The sequence below is a fragment of the Salminus brasiliensis genome, chromosome 12, assembly GCF_030463535.1.
Source record: "Salminus brasiliensis chromosome 12, fSalBra1.hap2, whole genome shotgun sequence".
NCBI classification, from domain to species: Eukaryota; Metazoa; Chordata; class Actinopteri; order Characiformes; family Bryconidae; genus Salminus; species Salminus brasiliensis.
In genome coordinates this window covers 12,171,356-12,197,642 of record NC_132889.1, presented here as the reverse complement: position 1 = coordinate 12,197,642, position 26,287 = coordinate 12,171,356, and the positions used below count along the sequence as shown (strand labels likewise).

The 26,287-nt window shown below is 38.9% G+C and overlaps 2 protein-coding genes across 13 annotated transcripts in view; one reads left to right on the top strand and one right to left on the bottom strand.

Annotated features, from left to right (window-relative positions):
• prkcab (protein kinase C, alpha, b) overlaps nucleotides 1-10,140 on the bottom strand; it is a 195,610-nt gene extending 185,470 nt beyond the window's left edge. For both annotated transcript variants that reach the window (XM_072694130.1, XM_072694131.1), the window contains exons 1-2: nucleotides 9,865-10,140; nucleotides 7,609-7,640 (exon numbers count right to left, since the gene is read on the bottom strand). In XM_072694130.1, the coding sequence (XP_072550231.1) occupies nucleotides 7,609-7,640; nucleotides 9,865-10,031 (199 nt within the window). In that variant the 5' untranslated portion in view covers nucleotides 10,032-10,140. The remainder of the gene's footprint in view (nucleotides 1-7,608; nucleotides 7,641-9,864) is intronic.
• A 2,718-nt stretch (nucleotides 10,141-12,858) lies between these two features.
• cep112 (centrosomal protein 112) overlaps nucleotides 12,859-26,287 on the top strand; it is a 161,090-nt gene continuing 147,661 nt past the window's right edge. For all 11 annotated transcript variants that reach the window (XR_011980728.1, XR_011980727.1, XR_011980730.1 and 8 more), the window contains exons 1-4: nucleotides 12,859-12,945; nucleotides 13,443-13,548; nucleotides 15,369-15,559; nucleotides 16,646-16,782. Coding sequence is in view for 5 of the 11 variants with exons in the window: in XM_072694215.1 (XP_072550316.1) it covers nucleotides 13,449-13,548; nucleotides 15,369-15,559; nucleotides 16,646-16,782 (428 nt within the window). In the remaining 6 variants the exon portion in view is untranslated. The remainder of the gene's footprint in view (nucleotides 12,946-13,442; nucleotides 13,549-15,368; nucleotides 15,560-16,645; nucleotides 16,783-26,287) is intronic.

The following is a 26,287-nucleotide window of genomic DNA, read 5'->3' as shown; positions in this document are numbered from 1 at the left end:
GTTGTCCGACACAGTGCATGAATAAACAATAAAAACAAAACGTTACACGGCACGGTGCAGCTGCTTTTGCTTTCAAACCAGTCCACTGTAGCAGCAGGATACATGTGGAAATCAGCAAAATACCCCACCTCGTCCTAATTGAACCTAAAATCTAAAATTTTAGAAAGTTTTAGAAGGATTCGGGTTGTGGGGGTGCACAGCTGAGAGGCAGCTTCCGATTCAGCACCCCGAACACCCTTACGCATTTCTACAGCTCTCTCTGTCTCTCACAGGCATAAGGCCGGCCGGCCGTGACTAGCTTTTTAGCTGTGGCCGCAGGCTCTCCAGATGGAGTGGCCGGTTTGGTCCGGGTGCATGACTTCAAAGGCCAGTGGGAAGGGAAAAAGAGTGTGTGAGTGAGAGAGAAAGGGGGCAAAGCTGATTCATGCTCTGCCTACTGTAAAACAGACAAATGAACACTTTCCTCCACTGACAGAGAGCAGTCAGAGCCCCAGAAGTAATGACAGCCACGTTAGCACAGGACCCTCTGAGAACAAAGGCAGAGACAAAACAGTACCAAATTTGGGCAGAGAGAAGGTGCCCACTCGGAAAGAGTCGTTCATCTTGCTCTTTCAAATGTCCCTTTGCTGACGTTGGGCAAATTAGCCTTACCACACGTTTCTGTAACAACTGGTTATTGTGTTTAGGCCAGTTTACTTTTCTTCCACACTTTAAAAGGGCGAAACAGCCTTAGATTCCGCACCAGTGTGTTATTTCAGGAAGTGAACATTACAGAAATGGTACAATACCAGTTTTCTCTTCTAATACTAAAACTTTGAGTATCGGCTGACAACACTGTTATTTTATTTATTTATTTATTTATTTATTTATATATTATTTTAAAAACTACAACATTTTTAAAAAATATGTAAAAATGGAAGCATTAGCAGGTAACATTAACACTTTTAACCTGTCCAACAAATAATAATGTTAATGTAACATATTTCATTCACTTTCTTTGTGTTTCTTTGTGCCCAATAAGCACATTTTTGTTAAGTACAACATAACATCAGAATGAAATCAACATTAATACAGTAAAAACGAACTAACTTTTGAAAAAAAGTAGTTTGTATCTTTACATCATTGCTCCTTAATGTCTCCAGTGTTTCTGCAACAAACAAACAAAGCCCTTTTTGCAAACATGTGCTCCTATGAGGGTTGAATATTTCTGCCTAAATAAACCAGTTAGTTCGTGCTTGAACCCACAACTTGCAACTGTATCAGTACAAATGATTACAAACACTGAATCCAATGAAACTGGAATTCAAAGTATGGCTATTTCTGTCTGCATTTTCACTGTTAGCACTCTCTCTCTCTCTAAAGCCTTGTTCACTGCTCGGTACTTCATATGGGTCATGTGTGTCTCTGACAGCATAATAAAGAACCTATACAGTGAAGATGAATGTCTACCCCAGTTCGCTTCTAAAATTACAGTAAATAAGTCTCTACTGCTGTAGAGAACACACTACACCAGCACTGCACTGCTCCAACCGATGCAGGGCAAGAGTTCAGTTACAAGTAAATAAACCATCGGTTTAACTGCAGTGTGCTACATGATAAATAATGTTAATTACTCAAAACTATAAACTGCCGCCTTCCTTCGCTAAACTGTAAAGAAGGTGCCGTGCCACATCACTGTGTGGAGAAGGTTTAAACATCTTTATTTCTTGTCCATTTTTGTAAATAGTTAATTGCTACATGTAACAATCTCTCTCTCTCTCTCTCTCTCTCTGTCTCTCTCTCTCTCTCTCTCTTTTTCACCAAGAAGTTTTTTTAAAGATGAGCAAGAACATCATGTTCTACTTTCATAGCGCGGAATGTCATTGGCTCAAAAGCTCACAGAATCTCCATTTCCTTCTAAGAAATTCTTCCACGCTGCAGTTTCCTCAACATATCATGAGCTAGAACACTAAACAACTGCCTGTACAAGACAAGTTACAAACCTGTAGTTGCCTGTAGTTATAGACTATTTATAATCTGTTTATGAGTCTAAAAACAGCAACAACAATGGATTATAAACTGCATGAACTGAATTGTAACAAGAGGCAGATTAAATGTCATTATGACATTATTGTATATAATACAATGATACAATAGCTACTATGTGTACGAATTGGTTTATTTTTTGTATGCCAATTTCATATAACGTTATTATTGTACTCATTACTTCCTATAGGCTGCTGTAAACATGCTTTTCTGGGTCCATCCTGCTTGCCTCATGAAAACTACATTCAAATGAATACCACCATAACTATTTCTAGAATAACTGTGTGTTTCTAGAATAACTAGTGCTACGATTGCGGTGTGGAGGCAAGATGCAAGTGCGAGTTCACTTTATTAGACTTTTTCAGAAAGTCTAAATGAGAACTCATAGAACTAAGAAAAGTAGCTATTTGCATTCGAGAGAAAAACAAAAGAAACAAAACCGAAAATCATAAACTAAACTAACAAAACACAGGAATTAAACAACATGAACATCAACAGTGCCAATAACAGAGCTAGTAAAAACATATGGGGAGGGTAACGAGAAAGCTGTCCTTTACATCAGAATGTTATTTTATGATAAATAAAGTAATATAAATGAACCAAAGTGACTTGGGAAATTATTTTTCTTACTTCTATTGAAATGTTAGTAGGTTTCTTCATTTTCCAATTAATTTATCATCCTGGAGATGAGTTTTTTGGGGTTTCGACTTTTAGACTATATTAAGAGTCTTTACATATAAGGTATATTGTGTTTTGGGCCCCTTATAGAACAATCCAGATATGACTACACTACTGGTGACACATACTGCATCATACATCATGAAAATGTCCTTAGATTACTGCCATATAGCCCACCCTGACTTTGAGCTCCAGTAAGATCTCTCATGCTCCTAGATCATGCTCATGAAGACGTGTGACCCAGACTTACATTTTATACCCTGTTTCTCCTCTACTTTTGTCTAATAATGGCTGAGGTCTAATTAGACCGATCCCTGGTCAATCTGAAGTGTCTGTGATAGAGGAGGATCAGAGGCTCACCCTCATTAACAGTTCTGGAGACAAGGATCAGCACTCAGCTCTCAACTCTGCACACTACAATCAGCCAGCTAAGGCAACGTTCAGGTGACCAAGAGGGGCCAAAGTTCAGCGAATCATGCAATCCAGATGACAGATGAGACTGACCCACTTAGTTCGACCTGCTTTTGCTCATTTCATGGCTATTGGTTGGAAAGCCTATTGTGGGGAAAAGGCTAAGAAGGACATCTGAAAACTTCATGAAGATAGTATTTATCACTGACCTTCTTTGCCCTTTACTCTCATTGGCAAGGAATCACAAAAAGCCATTATCTAACTTCTCCAGAAGTCTTACAGGCCTTGCCAGGTTCTCAGAGAAACCCGTTCATTGTTACAGACTGCTGAACATCTTGCTTCTGTTCAGTCTCCTAATGCTTCCAAGAACATGCACTTGCTGTCTGGAACTTCGGTCCATCAGCACTGCCATCTGCACCACAGCGTAAGGGGCATGCAGCTAAAGCTACATCCTGACTGAATGTACTCTTATTCTCTCTGAGGATTCTCTCTGGAGAGTAACATGAATACGTACATGCTGGGTTTCTTCCAGCAGTGTGAGAATAGAGTGTGGGAATATTGAGTTGTGGATGTGGTCGGGTGCCTGTGATTCCTAGGGATTAATCTGGATTAATCTAATATGGCACAATATCCCTTCTTTGATCAATACCAATACTGAAATCTTATGTCAATATTTTTTTACTTTAAAGCTTTTAATTTTTTTTATTTACTAAGCTGTTTTTAATTTAAGTACTTTAGATTATATGATCTTATTGTGACTATTATGCTCAAACTACTGAAACACTCAACTATCCCACAGGAAGAAACACCCAGCTAACAACATTACATCACACAGTGTGAATGTGTGCTATTTCAGCAACCTCTCGCTGCAGAACACACAAAAAACTGTAGAGATATCCATATGAAAGAGAGCACAGAGGATGTCTGACCCTGACAATCCAGTTCTGCACGGCAATCATCGAGTCCATCCTCACATCATCTGTAACCATCTGGTTCGCATCGTTGGCCTCATAAGCACAAGGCCAAACTCCACCGTACAATCAGGACAGCAGAGAGGATCATCAGGTGTACTCTGCCAATGTTGGAAGCGCGCTGGCAAGATTATAGCCGACCCCTCTCATCCTGGACATCACCTCTTCCAACCACGTCCCTCAGGTACAATCCTCAGGGCTACCAAAGCCAGCACAAATAGACAGGCTAACAGCTTTTTCCTAGAGCTGTGGAATTCATCAGCCACGGTGAAGACTTTGTATCTGATTTTTATTCAGATATCCAGTCCAACTTAACTTATCCTGGTATCCCGTCCAATTTTACTCAGAAATGTATCTCCCAGTTATTTCCAACTAGAAATTACGACTTGAGGGGGTGTTCAAGTGCAACTTCCCAGTCGGAAACTCATATTTACTTCAATTCCGATATCAAACTGAATTAATGAATCGTTTTTAGATTTAAAAAAAAAATTTTTTGAAGCCACATAAACAGAGAACCAATAGCGACTTGCCCAGATTAAGCTACTCCCTGCCCTCTACTCTGTAATACTGCAGTTATATTTTGAGACAGTATACAGTACCCTTGTGCCTATATTAATTGAATACGCATCCATTATATACCATGATCACATCCAGTCTTGCTCTTTAAAATCTGTAATACTCCCAGAAACCAGAGTTTAGAGAGACAGACCAGAAGAATTTTAACAACTCTAACCTTCACCTTGATGGATTCAAGTGCCCTCCATGATGCAGTCTAATGCTGCAGACAAGGACCAAATGGTGTCAGGTTCACGAGAAATGGCGAGGTGGAGGGATTTATACAGAATTCTTGCTTCATTGTGAACACAGAGTTTAGTAGGAGGGGTTAGATTAGCATGTATATATATATATATATATATATATAGCACACACAAGCACAAACATAAACATGCACTCTCCCACATGCACATGTGGCTTCATATCTAATGGAAAATGTCCAGAGAGAAGATCAGATAATTGGGGATTAACAAACATTGATACCTTTGCCATCTGTCACTATCTGAGTATGCAAACACAGTCCTCCTGCATTTGCCCAATGTGATTACCATGGGCAAAGAGCGCTGAAGTACTGAGTAATTTGATATAGAGCCTCTTCATTTGTGCTACCCATTCAAACTAAGTGTGGAAGTTCCCTCAGTAAAGTACACCCCAAAACATGCCTGCAATGACAAAGCAATGCACAATGTTTGCCATGGGTAAACTGTGGTACAAAGAATGTAAAGTTTCCAAAAGCGGATTTTGAAGAGAAGAAGAAATCTCCTGCTAAACAAAATCCACAAAATCAAGACAACAGAAACCTGCCAGGTCTACACAATATATTAGAAATATAACAACGCATTGAAAAATTGTTCAAAGGCATTCTATGAATTATGCGATCCAAAGCAAACACCCAGGTTTACAAACAACCAGCACCAACAAACAACTCACTCCAGAACATTTAGCATCTTAAACAACACTCCTCCAGACTCTAGCCCATCTTGTTAGTAGATTATGCAGTGACATGGATACTGTCATTCAAATTTCATTCAAAATAGGGATGTAATGGCATTTATATCCATGTCAAACTGCCACGGTACATGTGTTATGACTGGGTGTATGCAGTCGTATGAAGAATATAAAGTAGCTTATATGCAAATACTGATAAACTTAATCCAGAACTAAATTTCACAAGCAGATGTTTCACACAGAAATCTTAAGCTGTAAGCCGTTAGCATGTTAGCAACATGCTGTGTCAAGCTTAGCTCAAGCTGACTAGCGTCTGACTACGGTAAGTGCAAATGACACACAGGAGATAGAAGGCCCGCCTACTGTGGTTTACAGTATCCCAAGCTAACACTCCAACCACAAGCTAATGGGCTAACACACTAGCCACAAGCTAACATGACACAATGATATAGTTATATAGATAAATGTAAAGCAATAGGGCTGATGAGTGTCAAATTGGACGAACGACCTTATGTAGTGTGTGGTACTGAATAATTACATTTATTGATTAAATTAATCCATAGGGTTTGATTCCTTATTCCATTTATTGTAATGACATGAATGCTGCATTTAGACCCACTTTGAATTGTATTGTTATGACAATAATCATGACATAAAAATCCCTTCAGGGAAAAGGCAAGTGAAGCTGTTTAGGTACCTACGTTTCAACAAAACAAAAAAAAAGATGCAGCCCATGCTGGGTGAGCGAGCTGATAGCTAGCTGTTACAGGCTAACATTAAACTGGGATTGCCTTGGCCTGTTCACTAGTTTATAGGTTCTGCTCTTTCAATGCAGCATCAACATTTAGCGCTCCTTTAACTTTTAACACTAAAACGGTCTACTTTAGCATCATTAGCTGTCCTGTGATGGAGCGTTTACCACAGATGTACGTATAACTGTCAGGGTCCCACAGCTTAATATTTCTATCCTCTCTGCAGGTGGCTTAAAGCCACATATCTCCCTGTCTGCTGTATTTTACTTTTTAGGAAAGTAAAGAAAAATGTAAACCAAAGGGCTTGTTTTATTGTTGGACGAGCTACATGGCCTGTAGCAGCTTTACAGCATGGTGACACCATGCAATGTCATAGGGTTAGACGATAGGCAAGTGACGTGTGCTTGCTCTCATCCATACTGTATAATATGATACAATTCAGTACACTAGGATACAGTTTGATCCAATATTATGTGTTGTCCCATCCCTAGCTGCAAAATGTTGTGACATAGTGGCACTTTTACTTTGTCCATATCAAACAAGGTATTGAAATGCGTAGCAATATTCTTGCAACACTAGTATTTTGTCCAAATTGTGCATGTTTTAAAAGCCAACAGAAGAGCACACACCCACATGCATAATACACTGCACTGCCTCTCATCCATTCTGAAGAACCCAGCGCATTAGATCACCCAAATTATAATAACAATAATAGTAGAACAGCATAAAACCAAGGTATCAACTCAAAGTTCAAGCTTTCTCTAGGCATCAGTGGGCGGGAAAGGACACAACTCTATTTGTCTTTTCAAGCAAACGCAGCGCCAGCTCCGTCATGCCTGAGGAAGGGTCCACTTTCCGTGTTTATCCTCGCTCTCCATTTGATGGCTGGACTTTTAACTTCACCGAAGTCCAAAAGCAGCCATCCATCTAACAGTGACACATCTGAACATTTTCCTCCAGCAACTTCGCAGGCGCAGCAAGGCCCTGGCAAGCATGGCAGTTTCCACATTACAGAGAGAGTAAATTCTCTTAATATGACATGAAAGTTAAACAAATGAATGTATTGTAGCTCTTCATCTACTATGATGGCACAACAGCACTATTACTACAGGAAGGCAGTAAAAGCAGAGACAGCAGCGTCCGCAGCAGGCGGAGCCCATTTCATCCGCTCTACATATTAATGGAAGAGTGTAGGGCAGGAGCTACCGGTGAATATCAGTTTCAGGGGACACGCACACACACAACACACACATACACACATACGCTACCTTGGCACTGGAATCCTTGCTTGCCAAATCCCCTGTGGATTTGAAAGAGAAAAAAGAAATTAAGAAATATGGAAGCAACAGAGAACGAGAAGTGTTAGAATACACACTTAAGTATATCGTCACTGTCATATAAAAAACAGTTTTACTTGATGTGATTGGAATCAGACAGTTGACCCAATGTGAAGTTTAAAATGACTTACATAAATAATTTTTACAAATCTATTTACATTGACTTCCATTAAAAATGAAGAAGTAGGTTTTTCTTAACCTGTTAAGTTAGCTACCATTTTGGAGACACAAACAACCTGTCGTTTGGAGACACAAACACACCTGGTCATGTCATGTGACTAGTACCTGGATTGTATCCTGATAAGATTGAAGCCACTTGCATTTACACTTTGCAGTCAAATATGCAAGTTTGCTTGTTGTACGGCAATTACTGCTGGTGTTTTGGTTGTACAGGGAGGGGTTTTGGTTGCTGAATGCATCTTGGAAAGATGGGTGCGTTTGCACTGTTATAACATGTGGCTTAAATGAGCCTCAGACCACCTCCTGAAGTGGTTTGAGTGGTCAGATTTGTATCTGTATTTTTTGTGGTTTGGCCTTATCCAGATATAACCCTGATGCACAAGACACATGAAGTGACCTGGTGTAAACTGGGTAAAGGTTTGTGTGTGACAATGATGAAATAGGCATGTGCTATAGAGACCATTTGCAGGTTCAATTCACTCTGGTCCAAAAACTGAAAAAGGGTTTACTGAGATATCAGTCACATAAAGGGCCTATTAATCTTTGATCATGAAAATACCTGTGTTCTAACTGAACAGTCAGTTAGAGCCTGACGCATACATTTACACTCAATCTAGTTTGGCCCAACTGATATCTAACTCAATATTCTAACCTAAGCACTTCTCACATAGCTAACACCTCACTATATGAGGACCCATCCACTTAGTCCAAAATGTACAATATTCTACTAAAAACATGTGGAGAGCAGCTATTGCCGATGCAAAAACACAAACAGCCACGTGTCTATTTTTGTTGTAGTTATTGGATTATTTTTCACAGATCAACAATTTAAGCTACTAACCAATAGGTATGTTTTGGAATGTGCAATTTTACTTTGAAAATCAAAAATACATGTCATTTTACCAGGCCCCTGTATATGGGACTCATCAAAGTACATTGTATGCCTTATATAAAACGTATAAACCATGAAAGTTGAATGTAAAATCAAGATTGATTTAAAGGGGTATTAACAATATAGGAACCATGAGCTGATGCGCACACCCAGTATATTCTATTACCTATGTACATCTGCTGGTTGCAATACATGAGCATCAGGACTAAATGTATCTGGATTAGCATTATATTTGATTATAATGTTTACTTCTGTAGGGTTGCAAATGCAGATATATATATATATATATATATATATATATATATATATATATTTATGTCTATTATTACTTATATATTTTATATATAAGTGTCTATTATGTTATGTGTATATATATATATATATCTATATATATCACTATATATGATTATGCTATATATATATATATATATACATATATATATATATATATATATATATAACAGACACAGTAGTATCAGTCAAATCCTGACAGCTGTTCGATGGTGATACATTTTTTTAAGCAATGACCTGTCGATGCTGATACAGTTCCAGTATGATCACCCCCCCCCCCCCCTCCTTGAAAGAGTTGGCCATTATTATCGCTGCTACAGTTTGACAGAGGAACGTAAACGGCCCTTTTGGCTCCCTAATAGACTCCAAACCCACACATTACAGTAATGAACGCTTTACAGTAGTGACCCGCTGTTTGATACGGAGGTCTGTGTGCTCCTACTATCCACCTGTTTCTGTTTCGTCATTATAATTACAGACATTTGGCGTCATAAAAATGCCGCGTTTTTTCGTTTGTTTCTTTGTTTCTTTGTTTTTTCAAACCCATTTTCACCTAAACAGAGTACTTGTGAGTACTTAAATGTAAACTGCTCTGTTTGCGCGTAAAGTATGGCGCTTCTTTCTGTCAGCGGTGCTGCTCCTTGTTGTGATGGTGAGTGAAGGTGATGTACAGGCGCTCTTTTCTCCTCAAGTTCACTCCCAAAAAAAAAAAGAGTTTTAGAGAGAAAGTGTACTGGCGTATCTCAAGGGACACCTAGGTGTCCAGGTTTCGGCTGTTCCGTGCAGAGAAGACCGTTTAGGAACTAAAGCTAGCTGCCTCTTACCAGATGAAGTCTGTGCAGTGGCTGCAGAAGGTGGGCTGCTTGAAGAAGCGCGCGATGAATTTGTGGTTCTTCACCTCGTGCACGTTCTTCTGCCGCAGGGCGCCTTTGCGGGCGAAGCGGTTCGCGAGCGCGGCAGAAGAGTCGTGGAGGTGGATAAGATCAGCCATAGCAGAAAGAAACAGGAGCGCACAGCCTCCGAGAACTCCGAGTGGGTCCGCTCCCGTCTCTCTCTCTCTCTCTCTCTCTCTCTCTCTCTCTCTCTTTCGCTTTTCTCTCCAGTTTCCTCTGAGCGCTTCTCCTTCACTTCACAAGTTGACGTCACTGGATCTGCGTGCGCTTCCAACTGAGAGGCGCGCGCGCGCCCGCCCGCCCGCCCGCCACACACGCGCACCGCCATCTGGTGGAAAGCTTGGACTCCTCAGCTCTCTCCACATCTCCACATCTCCGCGACCGCTCTGAGGACGAGAGCTGAAGTCTGGACTACCACCAAAAACGTAGCTAGCGATTTATTGTGTTTTTAGTTCATGTATAAATGGCATCATATAATCATGTAATAAATGGTTTTGGTTGGGGGAAAAAAGGTTGAGACGGGGGTTTACTAGGTGCCCATTTACGACCCTGTTATTTTACCTCAGAATTAAACATGCTAGCTAGCTCATTTCCCTTTTATGGTGAACTTCTTAAAAATGCTTCACGCTTATTTAGCTGCTTTACAGAGCCACAGCACTCCACGACCACATAGCTAGCATAGACTAGCTCAGCCTTTTAGACTGTAAACAGTAGCTATGTTTTGTCATTTATTAATAAAGTATTACCAGTATCTGGTAAGGTTAGCTAGCTAGCTTTTAAGCTAGCACCCGCTAGCTTCCTCGGTTGTTGTGTGGAGACCCACAGCATCACTTCTCCAAGTGGCTTCAGCCTAGCGTTAGCTTTTAGTCTTTTTAGCTGCGCTGTCATGTTCTCCCAAAGTAGAGGTTTTCAGCTGTGGGCTGTGTGTGTTTCTGAATATGTAGCTAGCTAAGCACTAAGTTGCAGAACCGCAGTGAAACCAGACTTCTGAAATAGAAGAAATGAGTTTTACTCAGAGGTTAGAGCTCCAGGCTATTGATGACAGGGTTGTGGGTTCGATATCCGGGCTCGGCAAGCTGCCACTTTTGGGCCCTTGAGCAAGGCCCTTCACCCTCTCTGCTCCCCGGCTGCCCACCGCTCCGGGCATGTGTGCTCACTGTCACTGTGTGTGTTTGATCACTAGTGTGTGTGTGTGTGTTCACTGCACAGATGGGTTAAAGGCGGAAGTTAAATTATATATATGTCCAACATAAATGGTAAATATGGTTGTCTTGTCCTTAAGACACCCAGACATGGCTGCTTTGATTTTGTAGCTAATTTTGGTTTCTTGTTTGTTTGTTTGTTTATGTATGTATTTATTTATTCATTTGTTTGTTTCTGTTTTTCTGTTTTTGGCCTTTCTTCAGTTTGGATTAAAACCATTAAGACCCTTTTAATGGTTGTCCCAGAGTGAGTGTCCCAAGAAAAACACAGTGAAACACAGTATGGCCATTGGTGATGTTAGAGGGACTGTCTAGCTTATGGTGCTTTGCAGGCATACAGAAACAAATATATGCATTCAATATCATTCAACAGTTTATTTATACAGTTTATATATATATATATATATATATATATATATATATATATATATAGTTTTTATTTTCACTCTTGTCATGTTGACCTGGCTTTAAAAAAAACAAAACAAAAAGCAAGCGTCAAGCCACTACTATAGGGGATTGCTATGGGGGGATTGCTGTGTTAGCTTTGCCTTAATTTCCTTCTGGATCAATAAAGTATCTAGTTAGTTAGCGGAACAATAAAAACATATAGCTTAATATATACAATTACTTGCAACACAAGTGTCCAAGCCCCCCCAAAAAACAACAACAAAACAAAAAACAAAAAAACAACAACAACAAACAATCACTTGACTTTTCCTAACAATGCTTGTGAACAAGCTATAAATATTAAATATCTGAGAGGTCAAATATCTCGGGTGTCCAAACTTTTGCACACTTTTTTCCCTTTCTGGTCCTTTTTTGCAGTCTAAAATCAGTTCACCTTCTACTCAGTTATCTATTTACATCAAAGTTTGTAAAAATAAATAAATAAAACAAAATAACAACACAGTAACATACATTTTAACTGGGTTACCCAAACTTTTGCATGCCACAGTAATGTGAAGTGTGTAATATGAAAAGTTGCCTCGAAGTCCTTTACAGAAGCTCCTGAAACTAAAAGAAATGATTTCCCCAAATGAAATCAATAAATCAGCAGAAACACCAGTGATGTTTATTTATTTATTTTGTTTGTTTGTTTGTTTGTTTGTTTGTTTAGTGTGTTTTTTCTCACTGCCGCCAGAATCCGCTCTGCACCAATCCAGGACCTGGCCGCTCCCCGCGCAACCTGTGCGTCGTACGGTTGCTAAGAGACTCAACTGCTTCTCGACGCTGGATGAAGCCGGAAACCATATGAGGTAGCTGAAATAATCCCTTTCAAATGCAAAGCCCTAACATACGCACATCATGGGTTTAAATGAATATTTTTAATGTATTTGGAACAACTATATAAACATCGTTTCTGTCACAAATAGTATATATTATTACCGAAATAAAACGTACATGTAGATAACAGAACAAAAACAAGGAACTCAAAAACATGATGTATAATGACACAGAAATTACATATACAAAAATATATATAAAATATTCAATTATATCGACTTTACAGAATATGGAAGGTCTTATATTTTGGGTACATTCATGTAAAGAGATTTTATTTTGACAAATTCTGCGCGCTACGTTTATTTGTCACCAGTTTTCAATTTATGAAATGTCATATGTTCATATATTAACTTATCAAAGGTTCATGAGACGCGTAGTCGTGTGTGACTTTTATTTTAACCGTTTTTGCTCTGCGGCCATTTTCGAACAAAGATGCTGACTCTAACTTCACAGAAACCTTCGTTTGAAACCGTTTAGTTGCACTGATTTACAAACAAGTTGGTGCATCTGAGCTAGAAACAGCCAGGTGAGGTTAAACATCGCTCCTGTTTTGATAGTACTAGCTAGCTAACTTGCTGGATGCAAAGTGTTTTTACTTCATTTGGTTCGTGGCGCTCAATAGTTGAATGACAACGTGAATGAGATGAGATGTGCATCGGTTAGCAAGCGCTAGCTAAGTTAGTTAGTGCTAGTTATCTAACGCCTTTCCCCGGTGTGCGCTAGCTACAGCTACCTTTACGTTATGCAAGCTGGTTCCTGGTTAAAATGTACGCACTGATTTAAGTATATGCTGTTTAACCACCACATGTGGAAGTTTAATGAGCGATAACTGACTAAGTGTTAGATAGCTATGTTAAAACTTTTCATCGGTCAGTTTAAACCATTATGTGTTTTGTAACAGTTTAAGTAGCTAGTTAGTGCTAACCTACCGGTCAGCGTTAGCTGCTATGTGGGCAATTTTGAACGGTGAAACACTTTTTTTTTTCCTTCCCCCCATCAACTTTTCCCGTTTTCAACTTTCAGGGCATCATGAATAACGACGACGACTCTCTGGAGAAACTGGACTCAGAATTTGATCACTATCTAGTTGACATGAAGCCGTTCGTGCTCAAACTGCCTCACAAATCAGGTTAGTCCTGATGGAAAGCAGAGAGGTTGTTGGGTCTGTGTGGTATGTCATCCATTGAAGACTTTAGGTTGCCCACTGTAGCCGTAAATGACAAGCTTGTGCAGTGCTGGTTCGGATAATTTAGCTTTTCTCTTTTTGTTACTTTTTATCCTTGGTTAATGTGTTCCCTAAATGCTTAGAACAGTGGTCTCCAAACCCTACCTGTTGATCCACCTTCCTGCAAAGTTCCCCTCCAAACCAAATCTATCACACATCCTTGATGAAAACGGTGATTTTTCATCATTAAAGGCATTAATTACATATATCAGGTAAGACTGATTAGGATTGGAGCTGAAGTCTGCATCTTTTTACAGTAGTGGTTGGTGAGCACTCTTGGAAAGTTCCCACCAATGTTCCCCTCAGATTGATAAGAGATAAAAGGATCTAGAGTTGGCACCAGTTGTAGACTAGTTATAATGTTAGTGTCCACACAAGTGCTTACAAACCATTGGAAATCGTGTAGAGCACATGATATGGACAAAGATGTTTTAAAATGTATGCTAATTACTGAAAACTATGCATGTAATGTTACTTTCACTAATCTTGCAGCTCCAGCTCAGAGAGACTCATTAGAGGCTGAAACTTCTAGACTGACCACTGTGTTGTTTAATCAGAAGCCGCATTTTAATATAAGTTACACATTCATATTTGGTCATTGGTAGGAAATATAAAACATGTATAAAAGAACTAAATATACAAACAAACAATGGATGTATAGGTAGTCAGTGGTATTCAGTTTTAGTCAATTTTAGAAACAAGTTAATGCATTGGTACAATCAGTTAGTTCATACTAGTTGAGACAGGATTTGCAGATGGTTGATGCAGTAGAATTTAGTAAAACAGTTATTTGAAAGGGTTTAGTAAAGACTTCTCACAAAAAACTATGTATAACTGGTGTAACCCAGTCTTAGACCTGGGCTCTTTAAAGCTGCTTTGAAACATGCTTTGAAAAAAAAAAAAAAAAAAGATACACTGTATAAATACAACAGAATGGAACTTTATTCAGTCCAAAGCCAGACATAAGCCCTTTTAGATTAGATTAGTTGTTTTTATGTATGTATTTTATTTATTTATTTATTTTTAACCCCAGTGATGCACCTCTTGTATTTCCAACAAATTGATTTCATTTTTGATTCTGCATATCAATTAATTTTCAGAATGTTTTTGTTTTGCGATTGGGAAAGCAATTAGTATGTACTATTTTTTTTCTTTATATATCTGTCTGAAAAACAGATGTGTCTGGATGGGATTGAAAGGATCAGCCATCGCTGATACCAGTGAAAAACAATATGTTTTATTCAGCCAGTAGTTTCCTCAGAGAAGGCGGTAGAAAAACACTGGTATGGATGATTCGGATGGAAATAAAATCACAGAGGAGCCTGTGAAACCGGAAATTTCCCTAGGACCCCTTCAAACTCTGTCTGAATGGGACTTTAGCTGAGTTTAGCTCGGACAGCTTCTACACTTTACAAGCTGACCATATCCGTGCTTTGACCATATTAAATACGACTGGCAAAGGGTGCAATGAAAAGGTCTGAAATGGTACATAAAAAAACTCAATGATTTGTTTTGAAACATTCTGGTAAAAGCACTCAAAATCACCTCTGTGTTGAATAGTATATTTAAAGACAGTCAAACATGCTTCAGTCATATCTGTTTATTTATTTATTTTGGCACATGGATTGTAGAATAGCATATTTCAATTTCTTTCACACATTTTTGCAGTCGGTCATTTTGAACTAGTGTTTCTTCATTGTTGTACTTTTCCCCCAAAAAAACAGAGCGTCAGCGGTGTGCCCTCTGGATTAAGAAGCTCTGTGATCCTGTGGCTTCAGGCTCTGGCCTGATGGGCAGGAAAAATCGCAATGCATACGCCAGGCTCCTTTTGGTCATGCTGAGAAGAGGAGTCCTCGAGGGTCCGTTTACACACAGGCCAGAAGCAGGCAACCTCAAGACTTTACCAACGTATATGGTAAATGATCTTATACATCTTAAATGAACTTACTTATTTGTCATGTCTTTTATAAACCACACAACGGTTCAAAGGTTTGGAATTACTGTTTTCATCATAAATTCAATGTTATGTGGATGTAAAGCACTTTCCAAAATATGTAACAGTAGTGCAAATACTATCTGAACAGCTATAAAAAGTATTCTGCAGGTGTTCAGTCACAAGAGTAAACATAGCTGTAGATAATTTTATATTTACTGAGAATTTGGCATAAATGATTTTCCAGTAATACTTTGTATTTGAACAAGTGGTGGTAACATATTGAGGAAGATAACTTGACATAAAATTAGAAATAAGCTGTTATACTGTTTAAGCTATTTAGATATAGAATGTTGTATTTATAACTTAAAATACTTATTGAATCATATGGAAAAACATGGAATGTCTAGTGCACACTGCATACCTTTTTACAAGATATCCATGTTATCCAAGTTACCCATGCAGTGCATGGCCAAGTTACCCATGCAGTGCATGGCCAAGTTACCCATGCAGTGCATGGCCAAGTTACCCATGCAGTGCATGGCCAAGTTACCCATGCAGTGCATGGCCAAGTTACCCATGCAGTGCATGGCCAAGTTACCCATGCAGTGCATGGCCAAGTTACCCATGCAGTGCATGGCCAAGTTACCCATGCAGTGCATGGCCAAGTTACCCATGCAGTGCATGGCCAAGTTACCCATGCAGTGCATGGCCAAGTTACCCATGCAGTGCATGGCCAAGTTACCCATGCAGTGCATGGCCAAGTTACCCATGCAGTGCATGGCCAAGTTACCCATGCAGTGCATGGCCAAGTTACCCATGCAGTGCATGGCCAAGTTACCCATGCAGTGCATGGCCAAGTTACCCATGCAGTGCATGGCCAAGTTACCCATGCAGTGCATGGCCAAGTTACCCATGCAGTGCATGGCCAAGTTACCCATGCAGTGCATGGCCAAGTTACCCATGCAGTGCATCATTGATTTTAGGCCAGCAAGACATTTAGTAGAAATTAGAAAAGCATGTTTCTTGTGATCAAAGTAAGTTCTGTTTTAAAATCTGTTTTAACAGTCTATCTACTTTGATGAGCCGTTGTTGGCCAGGCCTCGGGGGCAAAGCTCTGCCGTGCTGCCAGACTGGGTGTCCAGTGAGTTAGGTCATGCAGATGACACGTGGTCCAGTTTTCCAAAAGACTCCTCCTCACCCAGGTATGAAACTTAATTAATTCAATTGATTTAATGTAGCTTAAAACATAAATAAATTAATAAAAAACACTAGTCATAGCAACACAGTACAAACACACATTACAACAAAACCAATATAATATAGTAATGCATTGCATAAGAAATGGATTGATGTCAGTTGTTTTATGATAAATTGGTCGGCTTTATTAATCAGATATACTGTAAACCTTTTGCTGACAATGAAGATTATTGAATGTTTGCTTTAGGAGAGTATGTCAAACGTATGATAGTCAGTTTGTTTTATTTGGTAGTGTTTTATAGTGTAAGTAATGTTAGGGGAGGTGTATCATTTATCAATTTATTTTTGCTTTTTATTGCATTTTAATCAGCTTGATTTACACCTTTTTGTATTTTCCTCCTGCATAATATTTACATTATTAATAATAATATTGCATAGGCCAGTGGTTCTTAATCCTGGTTCTGGTGTACCACTGATGTGTTCTGACTGGCAACTCGGATAAGAATTTACAGCTGACCCTCTGGTGACCCTCAATTCCAGTTTCCTCCTAATAGTTAGAACTCCCCCATCACACAGTGCTACCAGTGCTGGGAGTGTTAAGGTTAGGATGTGGTTCTTCCACATCAAATGACTGACTGCTGCTAACACCGTGTCTTTGCACAGCTGAGCGTGCTTGAAGGAGAATGTTACCTGTCAGTTCTGTTACATCAACGGAAACTTGCGCTGGCTTGCATAACGCTGTGAGGATAAAGAGTGAGGCCATTTATACTCTCTGGGTTTCTTAGCCACGTAAAGTGGATGCTTGTGCCACCCCTTTCACTCAGATACGCATATGTGATGAAATCTGGGGTTTCCCAAGCCACATTTGTATGTAGTATCAAATGTGATTCAAGTTATGACTGACTGTTTAAAAAAAAGAAAAAAAAGGAACCTTAATTGTGTCTAATATCACTAGTGGAGCCTGTTACCCTCTTTTATGGAAACAGCCTTAGAGCCAAAAAAAACCCAGTAGATCAAAGAGGCTAAACTCTGTTCATTTTGGGCCACAGCTTATGAGAATCTAAGGTTCTTCCAACTCATCTAAGGCCTTCATAAAGGCCTGAAAGGAACCGGGTTTGACACTCCTGTGCACACACTCTTAACAATAAAAGGACTACTAAGAGTTCTTTGAACAGTGACATAGAAGAGCCGCCTTTGATTCCTAAATACTTTTTTAAAACCAATTTAGAAGTTTGCAAACATAGTTCTTTATGGAAAAGTGGTTATTTTATGGAATCACTCAAATAACCCTTTGTAGCATCGTATTTTTAAGACTGCATGGCAGTAGTATCCCAAGGTCTAGCATATGCATAACCTTTAAAAAGAAAATAGGTAACTAATCAGACTTGAAACATTGCATTTTTTTTAAAAACATGGGTGGAGAGGGGTGTTGCTTAAATGTAAACACTAGCACTTGACTGTACCCTCTGTTTAGTCCACTTGGTGGTGTTCTTTGCTCTCAATAGAAATGGATTTCAAGATGGCAAGAGATAAGATTTCTTTGATTTTCTTGTTATTCACACATTTAAACAGAAACTGCACCCTAAGACCTCTTACAATTTAGTGGCTTATGAAAAAAATAAATGAATCAAATCAGCTCTTTATATAAAGGAGATGACCTTGACCACTTCTAAAGAGCCTCATTAGGTCCATAATGAGCAGCATTTCATTAATCTACCCAGTGTTTTCCCATCGACTAACTAACTCCTTTTCATTGTTGGCTGTAGAGGGAGTGTTGTGCTTGGCTTGATTAAACATGTCTCTATTAGAGTCCAGTTTTAACGCGCCATGCATGTCAGCACTGTTGTGGATATTGCCTGTGACGGCCGGGCGTTTAGGAGCTCTAATGATGTGCTAGATGTAATGACTCTGGGTTTTTCATAGCAATTAACAGAGAGCGGGAGGCAATCCTCGCTGGCTGGATATCCGGATTAGCATTAGAAAGCAAGAGAACACAGAGAGCAAGCGATACTGGATTGCTTCTCACACGCTAGGGCATTCAGCGGAGAGAAACAGGCTCTTTAATGCATTATTTAATCCTCCTTTTCATCTGCGCTTGCGATTGGCACTTTCTTGTTGTCCAACGAGTGTTCTGGGGAAGAGATCACACTGTGGTGTGTGTGGGTGTGTAAAGAATTGGGAGTCTGTATTTTAGCCCCACTTTACTGGTGTCCATTTTCAGGTGCATGACAGTGACCAAATGTTTTCCACATATAGATTATACCTTTGCACTTCTATACCTTTATTATATGTACAACTTCCAAGCAAAATCATCCCCCTAGCTTTTTAGCAGATATCTAAAAACATAAAACTAAAAATATTTTATGTTGGATAAAATAAAAGAAGGACACACAGTGTATTTGCTGAAAAGCGTCACTCTTATTGCCTGTGATTATCTCCACGACCTAGAATTTAAAACCTAAAAAGAATGAAAGGGTCATTCACTTGTACTGAGTGGTCCAACAGTGTTGTTCCATGGCAGAAGTATGTGATTGGAAGTCCAATTTAGAGTCATATTGGTCTCACACTGGTAGGATGACCATTGCTCAGCATGATGCTAGTCTGCGCGGGTGCCTGGCAGTGAGCTTTAAGCTTGGAGTACAATTAGCTCCAAGCGTGTCCAGTGATGTTGCGTTATTGGTGTAAAGACACAATAGTTCCACACTGCAGACAAGTCTGTTCTGCCTTCTAAGACCGCTCCTCACTGCTGCGGGCTGTGAATGTCCATTAATGGTGCCTAGATGATGCTACTGAGTGGCCTGCTTGTGCACAGTGGTTAAAAACAAATGCTTGATTTGGCTTAAAATAGCTGACACTCGCTCAACTAAAACATATGTCTAATGCTGTTATGAGTCCAAGATTGTTACACTTCCATTGTAATACATTAGGTTTATAGTACTTGAGTTAGGCGACAGAACTTGGAAGCAGTTGGATGGTGGTCCAAGGAGGGTGTCTGTGGAATAATTACAGCCTTTTCAGCTGCCCAGCAAACTCCAGTCAAAAAGGATGATGCTCCCTGAACTCATACGAAATCCTATTAAGCCAGCTGTTATGGCTGCGACTAAGCTGCAGCAAACACAGTACTTGGATAACTCTGCAAAAAAGGTGAAGTTACTGTCTCGCCTGTGTGGAGTGAGGCCATTGATGATTTCTCTTCTTCTGAGTCACTTGCCTGGAGTCGTTTGCTGCAGACTGCTTTAAACAGATGAGTAATATCTATTCCATGCAAGGCACTTTTGATAAATAGTTTCTACTCCTGCGCAAGTCTTAGTAAATTGTGTACTTGTCCTTTTATTTTTTATTTATTTTTTTCCTCAGCTGCCACAGTTCAGTGGCAGGTTGCCTCGAGTGTAGTACGTCACTTGCCTGGGATGAAAGCATTCCCCGAAACCACTCCATTTCCAAGCTGAGGGCCAGAAATCACAAAGCGCTGGTCTGGCTACTCTATCTCTTTAGACGGCTTAATAGACTTTGTTGCCAAAGTCAAGTATTTATCAGCAAGGGAGAACTTGATTGTGAACTGTATGAACCCATTTTCCTCGAAGTAGTGTAGCATATCATATCAGTAATGCTGGACTCCTAGTAAAGTACTATGTCTACATGTTGTTAAAAAAATCCATCCTTCTGTAACCAAAACCAAATATTTCTTATTTTTTTGGGGGGGGGGGCACAATGTAAAAATAAACAGAACCGAAACACTGAGAAATCTTTGGGTTGTGCATATTTAAAAGCCCCAGGCAACTTCAGTCTGTGTTTTCTTTGTAATTAGGTTAATCTTGCTGTTGTGGGCACACAATATACATGTACAAAGTATGCCATTCCAACATCTGATAAATGACTGCTTTTGCCGTAGTTTTCCTAAAAGGGTCCTGTTGATTTGATCTGTTCAGTCAGAGAAACAAGTGGAAGCCAGCCATTCCAGCATTTTTTTTGTGTAAAAGTTTGGATAATGTTTTAGTGAGTACACAATCTGCAAATGTAAAGTCTCCCAATTTGCTTACACTGTCTTATTCATTACAACAGTTAGTTGTCACGGCCACGTGAGCTGGTTGGTTGAGAAGAGTTCGAACCACAGTGTTATTTTGCCCTTTTAATTTTTTGTTTATTTATTTATTTTTTAATTTAATAAACACTGTATCACACAGCTGAACCCTGTTAAACCAATAAGTAACGTAAATGCCCTGAGCAAAAGAAAAGAATGAACAAATAACGAATAGCGAGTGGAAAACTCACATGTGGTCTGTGTAAGGAGCTGGAGAACGAACTGCAGGCTGTGCAGTAAAAGTAAGACTTTCTGTGACCTAGCAACTTTTTAAGGAACTTGTTACCTGCTTGTTAAAGAACTATAATTTGGACAAAGGAAATGCTAACAGTAAAACACATTAAATGGTTTGTCCATGGCTTTATTTATTTCTTACCTTATTTTCCAAACTGTTGAATAAATATATATAACTGTTTAGGTTGTGTGTTATTGAGAAATGACAGCACAGCTGTGACGAAATATAACACGACATTAGCTCACGACTAAACACAACCTTGTGTTCTGTTGCTTCATTACAAAGCAAAAATGCCCTTTTGTATTTGTTTTTTTTTCTCTAAAATATAGATAAACTATAGATTGCCAGACTTTATTCCTCTATCACAATGTTAAGAACTTTTATTGCAGTGCTATTCTGATAGATTTTTGCAAAGAAAACTGATTTCATTGAACTGCATCCATGTGTTAGTAAGTAGTTTAGTAGTAGTGCAGTTAGCACAAGTGCTAAAAAGAACAAATTCAAAGGAAGAAACCTTGAGAGGAACCAAGACTCAAAAGGGGATCCCATCCTCCCCAGAATGACACCAGATAATAACAAGAAAAAGCAAAACAGGAATAAAGACAACAATAAATACAAAACTGAATTAAGAAAAAAATGGAGGACAGCAGGCACTGGAACTGGGCATCTCAATACATGTGAAAAAGACAGGAGGAAAACAGAAGGGAGGGAAGAGAAAAGGCCTGTAAAGGAGGTAAATTATCTTCCTTCCTAGTTCTGTATGTTTACAATACTAAAGTGTGTTCTGTATCCTTTTAGTCTTTTTAATACTTTAATAAAGCCAGCACAGGGTTTCATATCCACATCAGGTCATCTGAGTGTTGGTAGATAGCAATCCAATCATTCTGTTATTGCAAAAATACAGCCAGTGTAGATAATATGCACTGCTAATACTGAAGTAGCAGCACTTTGTCCTTGTAAAAAGTAAATTTCTTTTACTGATATATACACAATTCATCCAGTTTGTTTGTGTCTGTCTGTCTGTCTGTCTGTCTGTCTGTCTGTCTGTTTGTGTGGGGTACCCACTCTGGACTGATGTCTTTTGTTTTTGTTACTACTGATCTGATGTAACCTTTCTGAGGTGAGGTGTGAATATGATTTCTGTGACGTATGTACCTCCACCACTTGGTTTAAACGTGCTGGCCAGTGCTGACAGTAGTGCTGTTAATTTTACCAGTTTTGTTGGCCTCTGCAAACACTCCTCACTGCTGCAGGTTATGATTATCATCTGTTCATGGTGCCTAGAGGACAATAGAGGAAGGTCTGTTAGAACAGTGTGGTGGAAACAAAGGATCAGAACTGCATCAAGTTTAAAATAGCCGATGCCCAATCTTTTAAATTATGCCATCAACACCTCTAATTAAATCCAAGCTTTCTGAGCAAGCTAGACTCACAAACAGAAAACTTTTAAAGCTGTTCAAATACCGTTCACAATCATGTTCTCCTTTAAAATATAAATAAATGTAATAATATATTAATATGATACATATATTTTAGTATATTCATATTATCGAGTTGTGCTATAACTTGAATTATTGTATCCGATGCTATGATTGATCTCTTCATTAAAATGAGAATTCTGGTGTCGTGACAACCCTTTTCCCTACAGTCTTATTTTATGGTAAGAAAAGCCATGCTTTTTTTTTTTCACTTTTTCTTTTTCTTTTTCTTTTTTTTTACATCAAATCAAATGCAAAAGGTCAGTAGGCCTCAAACTTGTCACTGCAAAATGTGAAAGGAATGTATATGTTTATCATAATGTAACCCACAATGTGATTATGTTTAATTTGGTATAGAAAAATGACAGTAATAACACTAAACTTCTAAGGGTTAGCAGTAAACAAGGGTGTGGAATGCTAACTGTGGAGAACATTGCACAGACATTATAGGACCTCTGTAGTATGCCACTGTACAGTCTCACTCCAGCCAAACTTTAACCGTAGGAGACAGAAATCTAGCAAAGGCCATGTGATTGCATTTAGCCATGTGGGTGATGCTCTGTGATTCAGAGATTCCATCATTTCAGAGGAGGAAGCGCTATGGATGGGAAGAGGTCTGGCCTTCCTCGACAACATTGAAACTCGTCCTTTTTAAAACCAAGGCCTCTTGTTTCAAGAGCAGATGGCACCAGAGGTTGTGCACAAGTTTTCGTGTTTGTGGGTCTAGCTTCACTTGGAAAGTTTGGACTGGAATTGAAGTCTGGGACCTGATTTGGATATGATCATTAAAGGCGTTCAGATCACAGGGCCCCGGTCCTGCTGGAGAACATTGCAGCCAACTCTTTCATGTTTCGCTCTCGTTTAGATTAGATGAAAAGGGCCGAGCTTGACGGCTGTCTTGTGATGTGGCCGCGTTTGATCCCTGTCGCTCAGTATCGGTGAGGTGGTGACGATGCACTTTTGTTTTGTTTTTTTCACTCTGTTTGTGTGGATTGTGTGATTAAAGAGAGAGCTAGTAAAAGTGTATGTTCTTTTTTTGCCCCCAGCCACCAGTTTTTGTTACTTTGTGTAGCTGTGAAATTGTCTACCACTATAATATACTAGGGAGATCTTATTTTTGGTCCTAAACACACTGCAAATGTGTTCTTTGGCTCATAACAATAGTGGAACCATGTGTTGTGCTACGTAGAACTATCTTTTTTTTTTAAACAATTCTATAAAGAACCAGATCAAACTGTTTCCTTATATATGTTACCTATAAGAACTACTTAACCAGACAAAGAACCATTTCAGCATTTTTTTTATTATTTATTTAAAAAAAAATAAAGGACCATTGTCTTTACTCTTCAATTAAAACTGTACTATGTCATCAACAGGCTTTTCATGTGATCCGTAGTGCAGGAGGTCACACTAACTGTGAACTGTGCATATGTCCAAACACTGGAATTAATCAAAAATATTCTTAATCATGTATAGTGTTTGTGTTTCCTTTCATTTCTTGTTGTATTCTGTTTATTCTCTCTCAGTTTTGAACACTCGCTGGTTCAAAACAAGAAACCCTGTTCGGTACTGACTTGGGAATGAAAATTGTGGTGGTGTATTTCCCATTTGGCTTTGATGGCGAAAGCATAGTTGCAAAGTTCAGATGTTATTAATTAAAGGTTAATTTGTTCCCATTATCATATCATGTATTTCTTTTTTTTAATGCTTTAAATCTTTTATGCATTTATCTTCATTCATCTTCGTTCATTTTAGATGATTAAATATTTTACATTGAAAATGAGGGTTCTCCTAAATATATTTCTAAATGGAACCTAAAAAGGTTGGTTGGTTGGTTGATGTATGCCCATCTGGAAAGGTTGTGTTTAGTTCCACACTGCAGTTTTAAACCATTCTGGTACTTTCTGAAAACGCTTCTCTTTATCTCTAACCTGCTGCAGGTCATGTGTGTTTATGGCACCACTATTATACAACATTAACAAAATATGCACATATTACAATAAACATACTAGTATAATTTGAGAAGAATAGCTTAACTGTGAGTTCTGTCTCTTAACTGTTTTTGTGCACCTTCTTTCTTTCTGTCAACAAACTGCAATGTCAATATATAAAAAAAGACCATCTTTATGCAAAAGATGGTGTTTTATCCTGAGCCTTTGGCTCTCATAGGTCAAAGTACACTGAACATAAGCTCTTATGTAGAAGTGTGAAACTGCACCCATTTTTCATGCGCTCATGATATAAAATAAAACAGTGAATAAAAGTACCGGGAGAAATTGAATTAAGTGGGTTCTATAATTACATAGTCTGTCTTCAGCTAGGCAGTGTTCAAAATCATAACCATGGGCAAAAAAGGTAATACACGTTGAAAAGAAAACTCTGATAATTACTTTTACTTGAAAAATATCCACTAAAATTAGGGGTGTAACGGTCCATGATCTGGACGTTATGGTTTGGTGCATGCAGTTGTATGGAGAACAAACAATAACTTATGTAAATCAGGAGCACGTTAGCAACATGCCATGCTAAGCTTAGCTCAGGCTGAGTTAGCTTACCTGCTTCTTTTTGGGTTCCTAACAATGGAGCGGGTTTTGACAAGGATGATTTATTGATGTTCAACAGTTGCAGAGTATTGTGTGTGGAAACGCCTCAAACGTGCTTGTAATGCTTAAGTTTTACTTATTATTCCAGCTATTTTTCATGAAACATTAAAGATGCTATTGACCTAGCAATTCGCATTTGGTAGTTCCTGTTGCCTTTTCCCACTTTACCAAACCATGAGGTCCAAACTGCTGTGTGAACTGAACAGTGGCTTTTGTGTCCCTTACTGAAATTACCCTAATACATAACCATTTTTTCTGACTGTATTTCAGTTAGGCTAAAGCTTTATATATTGACCATAAACTTCTTCATGATGTTGGAGACAATGTACAACACAAAATGCTTTTTAAAAAACTAGGTTTAAAAAAATAGGTTTAAATAAAAGTATGTAAATGCAACACATGATGCAGACATGCTTTCGTGTTAAGAAAGAGAATGAATGGGAAACAAGTGAAATGAACAGACCTCAACAAAGTAAGAATGCTTGGAAACGAAACAATATATAAGTTACTTTGAATTTGTATTTATTATTAATTTTAAGCTATTGACATGAACAGTCATATTGGATAGTCCCTGGCTATCCATTGTCAGAGTGCTAATTAATATGACAACGTTCATGTTAATTTGGACAGTATATCAGCTGATCTAGAATCTTTTGGAATCCTCAGAATTCCAACCTACAGTAATCCTACTTTATGAATATACTCCCACAGAAATCTCAAGTCATTTTCTTAGCCACTGACCTCAGTTTCTGTCCAGACAGTTCCGTCTCTGGCCACCAGGTGGGGCTCTTTGCTTAGCTCCTGCTGCCTGGCAGTTGGGCTGTCCATTGGAAATGATTTGACCACAGTTAGGTGTAGGAGTAGGTCAACCAGAGCTGCCTTGGCAAACCCATCGCACTCATTTCAGTCTCTCACATGTAATGTTACTTATAGACCAGGCTGAAACATGCATGGCTATTCTGACACACTGTTTGTTGTGTTTGGCGGACCTTAGGGAGCCCTGAGAACTGAGAGAGAGAGAGAGAGAGAGCTGCCGAAGCTCAGAGCTGTCTGCCCTGTTGACTCAGCAAGGGTATATTTGCACTCATTTCTGAACTCTGAGGGGATTTTCTC